We start from the raw sequence: 13030 nt of genomic DNA on the forward strand, positions 1-13030 counted from the left end.
CAGGGCTCAGGGCGGTACTATCCTCCAATGGGGGTCTTCACAAGGAGTTGGGTTATCCTCTGCGAGGGGGCCCTAGTAACCTATGTCGGTATTGAGTCTTATTATTATGGGTAATTGGGTTGTAAGGCCAATTACCTGTTCCAATAGTATTCTTACTGAACTGAATCATCTCTAGACTGGCTAATCTGTCATCGGCTCAGCCTTATATAGTGGTGGTTTGTACTCGTCCTATAAGGACGGCCCTCGGGCATAACCGTTTCATTCGTCATCCATATAATTCTATTCAGGAGGTGCCCGTATAGGGACATCTCCGTAACAAAAGCTACATCCTAATGAGTCTGTAATCTTTGGTTTTCATAACAATGAAAGATTTCAATAATACTTTGTCTGGTCCCTATCCTGCGCGCCACCTATGTCTATACCTAAACCTTTTAGGCATTATTTTACTGTTTTGAAAATAAATTTTAAAATAGTTCAAAGAGCCGATATACAAGCTCACAACGTGCTGATGTAGATCAGCTATTTTCACAATTTTTGAATGTTTTTCAAAATAGTAAAAAATGCCTGAAACATTTAGGCATAAGGGGTATAAGGCCCAGTGTGTCCTCTCCTTACCCTCTCCAGGATCTCAGTCAGGTGGGCGTTCAGACGGTTCTCTCGGCGTCGTATCTTCTCCATGTCCCACTGCAGCTCCTCTATCATGCCCTGGAGCTCACTGACCCTGGTGTCTGCTTTAGTGACAGCTCCCCCTAGGGTACGAGACTACACGCACACACACATTAATATGACCCTGGTGTCTGCTTTAGTGACCGCTCCTCCTAGGGTACGAGACTACACACACACACACACACATGACTAGGGCATTAACGACCTGAGATTTTTGCAAGTCGACTTGCTGCTGGCAAGGCGGAGGGGGGGGGGGGGCAAAAAAAGAACAGAATATGACTTACCTGGATTTCATAGAATAGCCTAAAGCCATAATGCCTTAATTTACAGCTTTTGTTTTGATGTTAATATTATAGATTCCATGGATAATAGGCCTACATAATGTTGGATGCATTTATCCAACACGATAAAGTTTGCGGCTTTCTGTTACTTCTGACACAGTGCAGTTCAGCCTGTCAATCACTGGGACAGAGCACATGCAGTGGACCTAAAGGCAGAGGCTCAGCTGCAAAGAGCTCCTTAATTAACGGCTGAGAACTGCCAATGGTTCCATTGAAAAAAAAAAATCACAGTTAGAAAAAAGAAAAGGAAAGAATCACTTCTGTCCTCAACAATAACCAATCCTACAGTTTGAAGTTTGAAAGTTATGGAGCAAAAATAATGATTACATTCTTTATTATTATAAAAAAAAAAAATAACGACTTTCGACTTCTCCTGGTGGGCGTCGACTTGTGTTAATTAAGTCGACTTGTCGACTAGTTGACTTTTTGGTTAATGCCCTAACACACACACACACACACACACGCGTGGTTTATTGTGTTCCACTAACACCAAGCCAGGCTGAGAAGAGCGACTAGGTAGAACCAGACTGAAGTCTTCTCCAGTAGATCACCAGGTCCACCACAGACTTATTGAACAGCCCACCAGTTCAATCACAGATTTACTGATCCTGAAGTGGAAAATCACTTTTAACCTATTAACACATTGAGTGCCAATCGCGTCGATCTACGCGATTGGCACTCAATGTGTTAATACAGTAGGTTAAAAGTGGCGAAGTGGTCTTTTTTTTTTTTTTTACTCGCAGGTTTCATTGTAGGCCTCGTTCGCCACGACACATTTCATTGTAGCACCACCGGAAACAGAATTATCCATATCCGGAGATTTCCGTTCTCATCCGCCTCCACTCTAAAGCGGAAACTAAATCTCCATTTTCTCGGTTGTTGTTTTTCTCATCGCTGATCGCTGTTTAGCATAAACCGCTGTAGCTTCAAGAGGGCGGATCGCAGATCCAAACGGTCTTTGCTGGGCGTCTCACACAGATCCCCTGTGTGTTTACAAACAGTTGAACGCGCGATTTTGATGGATTTAGCGAGGTCTGTGGCGACGTGAAAAAAACAACAATAAAAAGCTGGCACTGGTGAGTACATTATGATATTAAACTCTGGCGTGGAATGTGTTAAGAGTGATATGTAACATGTTGGACACTATAAGCAATATGAACATTTCCTATTCACGTGAGGGGTAATGGGTCTGATCACTGGGGGTGTTTGAGTGATTGATGCCACACTCTACTTGACAAATAGAGGGTGTGGTGCACGCAGAGGGGAGATCATACAAAACTGTGTAGCAGTGGCGACAGGAGAGAGAGAGAGGAGATCTCGTACAGGCGCCGGCATTATAGAGTTTAGGTCAAAGTTTAAACGTAGTAGTAAGCTGCAGCCAACAACAAAGAACATTCGAACCCAGCGGACTCGCGGAGGAAGAAGCCTACCGTTGCTGCCGTGGGAGACGAGCGCTGTAGTGTTTGTGAACGTGACGCCGGTCGGTGTTGGAGTCGGGAGGAGCCGAGGCCAGCGGTGAGACAAAACCAAGCGTCTAAGTTTCTTTGTGGATTACAAATTATAGGGGTACCCCGCCCGAACGCTAGTTATTATTTGGACGCCAGTGCGAAAGATCGATTACATTTTCGTTTGGATATAAGGACACAATAGACATTCCCGAGACCGCGGTTGCACAAGAGGCCGTTCGGACTTTAAAGAGAGATTGTTTGTTATTGTTTGTCCAGCGAGTAGGCGACTGTCCATGCAGCGCTCCGAATAAGTGACTGACGTTGTAACTTGGTTTATTGTTTACGGGGGAAGTTGTGATTTGGGTGGGAAGGGGCTCGTGAAAGAAATATTGTTTTGTTGATCTGTTGGTTTATTTATTTTGTTTATCAGGGAAAGAGCATAGGGACAGAAGTTTATTTTAAAGTCAGAATTGTATTATTTATTTACCATTTAATTCGACAATTGTTTATTTTGTGGCTAATTTATATAAAGTAATTTAAGTTAAAAACCTGCCGATTCCGTTGTTATTCCTTTCAGTTAATAGTTATCCTTTCAAGGTAAAGGCCGATTGTTACAGTATAAGCTACATTCACTGACTATAACTGAAACTAAATGAAATGGTCATGTACATAAATATAATGAATATGAAAGGCTATCCCATTAGAAAGCCATTCAGCCTCGTTAGTTACTTCATTAAAAACACCTTTTCAAATTTTGTCTGCAACATGTATCAACCCTCTAACAGCGATATAACAGTGTTCATACTTCAAGCACTATAACAGAAATATTTGTAACAATCAGTAATGGTAAAAACATATATATTTTACAAACAAACTGGATCTATTCTCCTTAAGATTGGACCTAAATTATATTGAATGGAATGCTTTAAAAAAAGGAAAAACGATCAAGCTCTGAGGATATTGTTCTATATAAATCTAGAATAATTCACTCTGACGTGAACAGCACCAAACATACTTCATTAACCCATTCAGACCAGGAACGCATCTGTGTCATTTTAACATTTATTTGGCTATTCAAAAATAGCAAATCTAGACGGCCTAAGCCCCAGAAGGGGTAATAGGCGTGCGTGCGTGCGTGAGTAAGCACGCACAAATTGGGACAAAATAAACGTGACCTTGATTACCTCGTTGGTCATGTGACCGTGCTTGTGCTTCAGGTCATCGTTCAGCTGACGCAGTCGCTCGTTCTCATTGGTCAGCAGAGTGTTGAGCTGGGAGGCGTTCTGCCACAGACATCCCTCTGAAATAAAGGGACATTCTGTTGTTTTGTTTTGTTTGATAAAATAATACATTTTCAGAAACAGTGAAAAACGAGGTCTACAGATACAGTATGTCACCAGGACAACATGAGAGATCAACCAGAGTTTACATTATAGGACAGATTGAAAATAACTTGACCTTTAACCACTTGAACCCCAGCATCTCTATTCTGAGGGGAACATTCAACCAAAAACAGCAGATCTACAAGCTCACAACGCGCTAGTGTTGATTTTGACAGAAAATTGTGATTCAGTTTTAGTCATTAGTCTTTTGAATCAAATTCCATTTAGTTTTAATCATATTTTAGTCATCTGGAATGTTTTACTGTTAGTCTACTTTTAGTCGACTAAATCTACAGTTGATTTAGTCAACTATAATGTATGTTGGCGGTGCCTTGATGGCATCATAATGCAACAAGCTCACAACGCGTCGCGCTGCGACGCGTTGTGAGCTTGTAGATCTGCTATTTTCAGAGCGTACCACCCGAGCGCAGCAAAGCATAAAATGACTCGTTCACTGGATCTCTTCTCCATGCAGACGTGATGCGTGATTATGAATCCCACCAACGTTAGGATATAGACCCGCCTTACCCGTCTGATTGGCTCCCTGCCAGGCATAGTTTTACTGAGGTTAGGGTTAAGGTCAGGTTTAGGCATATTTGCATAAACGAGAACTGTCAATCACAGCGACTACTGGCCAATCACAGCAGGTTTTGCCTAGAACTGAAGTGGGATCCATAATAACGCGTCTGCAACCCATTGAGAGCTTGTAGATCGGCTACCAACCCATTGAGAGCTTGTAGATCGGCTACCAACCCATTGAGAGCTTGTAGATCGGCTACCAACCCATTGAGAGCTTGTAGATCGGCTATTTTCGCTGCGCAAAATGATTCCATTGAAGTCCAGGGGGTCCCCAGCAAAATGTGTTAATAAAGCATCAGAATAATTTCAACCTTTTATACTTTGGGGAAAAAATTGGAAATTTGTGCAAATCTTTGAATATATATATTTTTAAGAGAACATTCTTAACTCAAATCTTTGCTTCTGGGGGGTCCCTGGAACAACATATTTTGAGATGGGGGTCCGCGGCCAAATACATATAAGTTTGGGTGGAGAACCACTGCTTCTATGGAATCCAAATGAGTGAAATCAGTGAACTTTAACAGTCCTACTGACCACTTCCAGAGTCCGTGTCGGTCTTCAGCAGCTCCACGGCGCTCTTCAGACTCTCGTACACTTCCATCACGCGATTGGCCTGCTTCTGGCTGGACTCCACCCTCTCCTGTAGCTCCGCCTCCATCTCCTCACTGCTGCTGCTGGCCAGGATGGCCAGGAAGGAGGTGGCCGTCTCCCCTGGGTGCCCTGCACACACACACACACACACACACACACACACACACACACACACAGTTAACACTGTCTCAGCACAGTGAATGGATAGAAAAATCCAGTGGTGGAAAAAGTACTCAAATGTTTTACTTAACACATTGTGTGCCGAAAACGGTCCGGACAGTTTTTGACCCAATTTTATTTTTATACGTGGGCCCCACGTGGGGCCCACGTGGGGCCCACGTGGGGCGCTCTAACGAAACTTTGGGATCATCCAAGGAGTTTCTGAGAAGGAGAGGCCGGATGTGGATCCATGTCAAAAATCCTTCCGGTCGGCCTCTCCAATGTTAACTCCTTGACTAAAAGCTTAATATCTCCATTTCTTTTTAACGTGGTGGAAGCGAGCCGTTTTAGATCGGTGATCACTCTGCAATGGAGGATCGCGTTAGAAATATTATTGTTCCAGGCGTTAGTCGGGACCCTCCGCCGTCTCGCACGCACGCTTTGTTTACATGCACGTCCTCGACGGGGCTTCTACAGCACGAAACGTATCAACGGAAGTGGATGGAAGAATAGCAGGCACTGAACGTACAATATTTTAATAAACCTCTGGCACCCAATGTGTTAAGTAAAAGTATCAATACCACAATATAAATAAATGTTACCTGAGTAAAAGTACAAAAGTATTGGCATCAAAATATACTTAAAGCAGCTAAAGTAAAATAACTAAAATATTTGAAATCTACAAGCGATCTACAAGCTCACAACACGCCGCGATGCGACACTTTGTGAGCTTGTAGATCGTCTATTTTTAAATAGCCTAGGTATAAAATAGGGCTGAGGTGGTTAATGTATCTTTTATGATGTAATAATTTATATCTGAACTACCTCTGTCCTTGACTCTCTCCTGGTTGTAGTTTATAGTTTAATGAATGAACTACCTCTGTCCTGGTTGTAGTTTATAGTTTAATGAATGAACTACCTCTGTCCTGGTTGTAGTTTATAGTTTAATGAATGAACTACCTCTGTCCTGGTTGTAGTTTATAGTTTAATGAATGAACTACCTCTGTCCTGGTTGTAGTTTATAGTTTAATGAATGAACTACCTCTCTCCTTGTTGTAGTTTATAGTTTAATGAATGAACTACCTCTCTCCTTGTTGTAGTTTATAGTTTAATGAATGAACTACCTCTGTCCTTGACTCTCTCCTGGTTGTAGTTTATAGTTTAATGAATGAACTACCTCTGTCCTGGTTGTAGTTTATAGTTTAATGAATAAACTACCTCTGTCCTGGTTGTAGTTTATAGTTTAATGAATGAACTACCTCTGTCCTTGACTCTCTCCTGGTTGTAGTTTATAGTTTAATGAATGAACTACCTCTGTCCTGGTTGTAGTTTATAGTTTAATGAATAAACTACCTCTGTCCTGGTTGTAGTTTATAGTTTAATGAATGAACTACCTCTGTCCTGGTTGTAGTTTATAGTTTAATGAATGAACTACCTCTGTCCTGGTTGTAGTTTATAGTTTAATGAATGAACTACCTCTGTCCTGGTTGTAGTTTATAGTTTAATGAATGAACTACCTCTGTCCTGGTTGTAGTTTATAGTTTAATGAATGAACTACCTCTGTCCTTGACTCTCTCCTGGTTGGAGTCTCCGTCGGGCTCCGGGGTGTCTGGCTTCAGGCTCCGCCCCTCCAGGGGAGGAGACTTCTCCGCTTCGCTCCCTGATTGGTCGTATCGTCTGCCAATCAGCTTCACGTTGTCGTCGAACTGGAAGCACGAGACAAAGAGACAAAGAGACAAAGAGACAAAGAGATGAGTCACATTTCATATTTATGCAGATGCAAATATACATGTTTTTTAATGAGCAGGGTTTCTCACGGTGGGGGCCGTGGCACCCTAAGGTGCCGTGACACAAGTCCAGAGGTGATTTCATCACCATCACCTCAGTTTAACCACAGGTCCTATAGCCCAGTTGCACTGTACTTGGCGCGTTCTATTTTCAATCTATACCAAAATCTCTAAGCCAAAAATAGCAGATCTACAAGCTCACGTTGTGATGCGTTGTGAGCTTGTAGATTGGCTATTTTTTGGTGAATGTTCCCCCCCAGCACAGGGATGCTGGGGTTCAAGTGGTTAAATATCAAGTATAAAGTCATGTTCAATCTGCAGGCATGCAAACAGACGTGGGGTGTAAACGGTGAAAGGCCCGATGAACATTTTTGGGGGGTCCAAAAACAACTCATTTTAGGGGGCGGGGCCACCACAGTGTTAAGCTATAGTTGTCCAGTAACTAAAGATATGAACTCATTGACTCATAATGTTCACAATGTTAATAGAACATGTTATTTCCCAGGGTTCCAGCAGGATGACAGCATAGTGAAGGCACTCCCGATAAGAAATGAACAGAAACCCACATAAACAGATAGAGATCGGATCGAATCGCAGTGATCAAATGTCGATCAAACGCTCTGATCAAAACACTCCATTCCAGTACTCCACTCACTCACAATCACTTGATCAATCCTTTTTTAACATTTAGTTTTAACATAAAATCAGTAATAAAAAAAAGTGCAGAAAATACCTCTGGCACTTAATGGGTTAAGGTATTTAGCGAGGTCTGTGCGAAGTGAAAACAAAAAATTTGCTCTGGTGAGTACATATGATATTAAACTCTGGCATGGAATGTGTTAATGGCATTTCTATCTCTGGGACCCCAATTTAAATTGTAAAATCAATGTTAATTTAACTCTGAGAGTGTACAAATGGAACCAAATGGACCCTAACGGGTCCATTTGGTTCCATTTGTACACTCTCAGAGTTACAGACCCATAAGGGTCCATTTGGTTTCTATCCATCATTTAGCTGGGGACCCCCTGGAACCCCCTCAAGTACCCCTGGGGGTCCCCAGACCCCACTTTGAGAACCAATGGTATAGACACTATTTATTATTAATTTCCATTTGTTTTGGGCTCGTCCAGCCTTTTACAGCCGGGATGGCCTACACCCGAGCACATTAGGAAATAAATCACTATCATTTCACACGCAGCATACATTGGATTTCCATGCTTGACTGTTGTTGTCCCCCCACACTATTCCGTCCGACCACACAGCTACTTCCGGTCATCTCACATTTCGTTCCACCTCATCTCACCACTCCAGTCCTGCACCTGCTCCCTTGTGGCTGGACGACTACATCGCGGCTGATCCACCTTCAGCTCACAATGAACTACTCAGTGACATTTCTACCTCTGTTATCTGTAATATTAATGCTCTATATCCCCGCGCTCTTGGCGCCCGCCCCGTCAGCCCTCTAGGCCTAACAGGGCAATAGTGAGTAATCTCAGGCATATTCATATAAATATATCCCCTATAACTACTCCTCCTGTTCATACTTTAAATAATTATCGCCCAATATCGATTTTATGTTGTCTAGCCAAGGTCCTCGAATCCCTGGTTAGCTCTCAATTGCGATCATTTTTGGATATACACAATATACTGCAACCCCAGCAGTCCGGTTTTAGACCAGGTCATAGTACTATATCAGCCACAACCCTAGTCATAAATAACATAGTAACTGGCCTGGACAAGCACCGTCACTGTGCAGCCATGTTTATTGACTTATCTAAGGCATTCGACACGGTAGACCACTCAATTTTAATACAAATACTTTCACAAATCGGTTTAAATGCACTTTCAACACGCTGGTTCTCAAACTACCTCTCAGGAAGAACACAGAGAGTTGTCGCTGATGGTTCCAGCTCAGCTTTCCTGGTAATCGAGTCGACAAAGGTGTCCCCCAAGGATCCATACTGGGTCCTCTCTTATTTTCTATTTACATAAATAATATGATCATTCCGACCTCGCAATGCGACGTCCATTACTACGCGGATGACACAATTCTATACAGTATTGCCCCCTCAACCGACCTAGCCATAGCTACCCCCCAGTCCGCTTTTAACAGGTTCCAATTAGCTCTAGTAAAACTCAAGCTGGTCTTAAATTCAAAAAAAAACTAAATGTATGCTGTTCACAAGAGCTTTAAATACAAATGCCTCTTTAGGCATACATACTCTTGACGGTGAACAAATTGAGTTTGTTACTTCATACAAATACCTCGGCATTTGGCTAGACGCGAAGCTTACTTATAAAATTCATGTTGAACAGCTAATAAGAAAGCTAAGGGGAAAAATTGGTTTCCTTGATAGAAATAAGGCTTGCTTCTCCCTCTCTAACAGAAGGATGATTGTTCAAGCTGTAGTTATGCCTGTGTTTGACTATGGAGATGTGCTGTACATGCATACCTCAATATCCATACTAAAACCTCTCGATACCATAGTGCACTACGCTTCATCACCGGTGATGGTTTTTATACTCATCACTGTACTTTATACGAAAACCTAGGTTGGTCTTCTCTCACCATTCGTAGAGAACAACATTGTGTTTTATTTGTTTATAAGGCCCTGTGTGGCAAGCTCCCATTGTACTTATCTTCTTTTTTAAATACCAATCCTTCGGGATACCGCACACGCTCACAAGCTTATATTTCTCTTAAAATTCCCAGAATGAATAGCGAACAAGGAAAATCTGCTTTTTCATTTTATGGCCCTGACAAATGGAACAAACTCCAGGTCTCTCTGAAACTGAATAGACTAATCTCCATAGAGTCTTTTAAGGTTCTTCTCAACGAGGTATCACAAAGAATGTACCTGTTTTGCACATCCATTGTGATATTATATCATGTGTATTCTCTATATTCTCTGTATTATTATTATTCTCATTATTATTATTATTATTTTCTTTCATGTTCTTCTATACTATATCTTACTTCACTGTTTATTGTTTTCTATTGTATATACTGTATCTGTGTTGTACTCAGGGCGTCCTCGCAAAAGAGAGCTTGCTCTCAACGGACTACCCTGAATAAATAAAGGTCAATAAAATGTGCCATATCGGATCGGAATTAATCGGATCGGATCTGTTTTGATGCTGCCTGATCGGAATCGGATCGGATCGGAAAAACCTTGATCGCAGCACCTCTATAAACAAAATTGCTAAATTGTTTATTTAAACGTTTATCTATTTAAACGTAATTACAAAGGCGGAGGAAAGAATCCAGAACACAGGATGTCACGTCAGAAATGCTAAAGCTAAAATGACCGACCAAGAGAGTGAAAATATCAAAATATATGGGGTTCCAGAGAGGGCGGAAAACCACTCCACATCCACATCGATGAACAAATGTGTGTAAAAACTACTACAGGATGGTTTGGAGTTGCCAGACACACACAGAGAGCCTTTACAGATCCAGAGATCACATGGTTCCCTCTGACCTAAAGACACCGGCAGAGGCAAAACCAACATACATTTTAGCCAAATTCTTTAAGTTTCAAATCTAAAGAAGCAGTGCTCTGAATGGCGTGGCAAAAGAAAGGATTTACGTGGCAAGATCGTGGAGTTAATCTGGACAATTACACATAGAGAGGATTCCCCGTCACTGTGGTTCAAGCCCCGGAGACGCCGACGTGGGGAGAGACGAGTACTTTGTCCAAGAAACAACGTGACAAGCTACAAGGACAAGCTGCAGACCTTTAGAAGAGTCCATTTATTAATTTCTTTGTTAAGTAGCCGTATAATAAGCAGAATAAGCGTCTGGGTCTAATAATCACCCTGTCGGGGGTTATTTCTCAATAATGACCTGCTCCCCACTGATTATCCCTGGAACATTACATCTACACCAAGGGTCTTCAACAGGGGGTCCGGGACCCCTAGGGGGTCCTCAGAATTACTACAGGGGGGGGGGGTCGCCAAATCTTTGTGTTATTGGATTTTTATTTTTTTTACATTAACCACTTGAACCCTATTATCCCTATGGCTGAACAACGCTGAAGAGCCCTGATCTACACCATTTCAAAATCAAAGAATACAGATGAGCAAAGATACCTTCAATAGTAGGGGGTACTAAGTGAAAAATCGTTACGCGGCGGATAAAAGCATGAAATTTGATACAGATGTCCCTTGGGTCATCCTAAAACATCCTAGAAGGGGTGCCCAAAAAAATCTTAAACGGGAAGTGAGTTATGGACAAAATCCAAAATGGCCACCTAAACTGTTGACCGTTGACTCAAAAGACACCAAAAGAATCTCCAAAAAGCATAAAATGTGGCACACATGTCCCTTGGGTCATCCTAAGACATCCTAGAAGGGGTGCCCAAAAAAATCTGAAACAGGAAGTGAGTTATTGACCAAATTGAAAATGGCCGCCTAGTGTTGTCGATTGACTCAAAAGACAACTAAAGAATCTCCAAAAAGTATAAAATGTGTCACACATGTCCCTTGGGTCATCCTAAGACATCCTAGAAGGGGTGCCCAAAAAAGTCTTCAACAGGAAGTGAGTTATTGACTAAATTGAAAATGGCCGCCTACAGTGCTGGCGATTGACTCAAAAAGCCTATAGAATCTCCAAAAAGCATACAATTTGGCACATATGTCCCTTGGGTCATCCTAACACATCCTAGAAGGGGTGCCAAAAATAATCTGAAACAGGAAGTGAGTTATTGACTAAATTGAAAATGGCCGCCTACAGTGTTGAAAGATGATGCAAGATACCTAAAGAATCTCATAAAAGCATGAAATGTGGTACAAATGTCCCTTGGGTGATCTGAACGCATCCTACAAGGGGTGCCCAAAAAGGTTTTAAACAGGAAGTGACCGCCTAAAGCAGTTGACACAAAAGAAAACATAAAGGGACGTCATAAAAGTGTATAATTTGGTACGTACATTGAGTGCTTCTTAATATATCCTAGAAGAGGTTATTTATTTGCTTGTTTATTAAACTTTTTAGGAAGGGACCATGTTGAAGAAATTCTAAATGGCTGTTTAAACAGTTGACCATGGCAGTCTGCATATTATGCAGACTCAATACGACAGGTTATGCAGTGCATAACCTGCCGTATTTTGTAGTCTACCTTCTGTTTTCATTTCTACATCACTTATTCATTTTACTTTCTGCATTCTTTTTTTATTGTACTCTTTGAATCTTCTTTATTTATCTAACTCTCTGCATATTCTTATTTATTTTACTCTGTATCTTATCTTACTCTGCATATTCTTATTTTACTCTCTGCATCTTATTTATTTTGCACTCTACATCTTCTTGCTTGTTTTACACTCTATCTTCTCATGTATTTTCTTCTTGATCATTACTGTTTTTTTGTGATTAGTGTTTAGTAACTACATGTATTCATGTGTGCCATTTCGCAATTACCAGCACATTGGCATAATGCTCTGCAAGGTAACCCAGCATCCCGGCATCTACACTTTCTCGAACAGAAGGGCTCAGCTTTGCAGCCACACTTGAGTTCTCTACAAACTTAAGCAGCCTCTGGCAAGAGTGTCCATAAAGGTGTCCACGAATCAGCGACTTTAATCCATCCATATTTGTCAGGAGATGGTAGAGATTACATAGCTTTCAGGCTTCTGGACCAAATGCCAGATTGGCTGCTCGATTTGAATATTGTAGCAGTGCAGCCCGTGTGGGAGGAGTGTTTTCCATTGAGAGACTATTAAAACTTTTTTTGGCACCCCTTAGGATGCATTCAGATCACCCAAGGGACATTTGTACCAAATTTCATGCTTTTATATGAGATTATTTTTTATGAGTGTCTTTTGCATCATCTGTCAACACTGTACACGGGCACGGCCATTTTCAATTTAGTCAATAACTCACTTCCTGTTTCAGATCATTTCAGGCACCCCTTCTAGGATGTCTTAGGATGACCCAAGGGACATGTATGCCAAATTGTATGCTTTTATGAGATTCTTTAGTTGTCTTTTGAGTCAATCGACAACACTGTAGACGGTCATTTTCAATTTTGTCAATGACTCACTTCCTGTTTAAGATTTTTCTGGGCACCCCTTCTGGGATG

The 13030-nt window shown here is 41.6% G+C and overlaps 1 protein-coding gene across 2 annotated transcripts in view; it reads right to left on the reverse strand.

Moving 5' to 3' along the window:
• The window catches only part of rnf20 (ring finger protein 20, E3 ubiquitin protein ligase), a 55182-nt gene that overhangs the window by 34400 nt on the left and 7752 nt on the right, over positions 1-13030 (reverse strand). For both annotated transcript variants that reach the window (XM_080416803.1, XM_080416804.1), the window contains exons 5-8: positions 6725-6872; positions 4951-5136; positions 3640-3755; positions 616-762 (exon numbers count right to left, since the gene is read on the reverse strand). In XM_080416803.1, coding sequence (XP_080272929.1) covers positions 616-762; positions 3640-3755; positions 4951-5136; positions 6725-6872 — 597 coding nt within the window. The remainder of the gene's footprint in view (positions 1-615; positions 763-3639; positions 3756-4950; positions 5137-6724; positions 6873-13030) is intronic.

Source organism: Gymnoscopelus braueri, assembly GCF_963280865.1.
Source record: "Gymnoscopelus braueri genome assembly, chromosome: 20".
NCBI lineage: Eukaryota > Metazoa > Chordata > Actinopteri > Myctophiformes > Myctophidae > Gymnoscopelus > Gymnoscopelus braueri.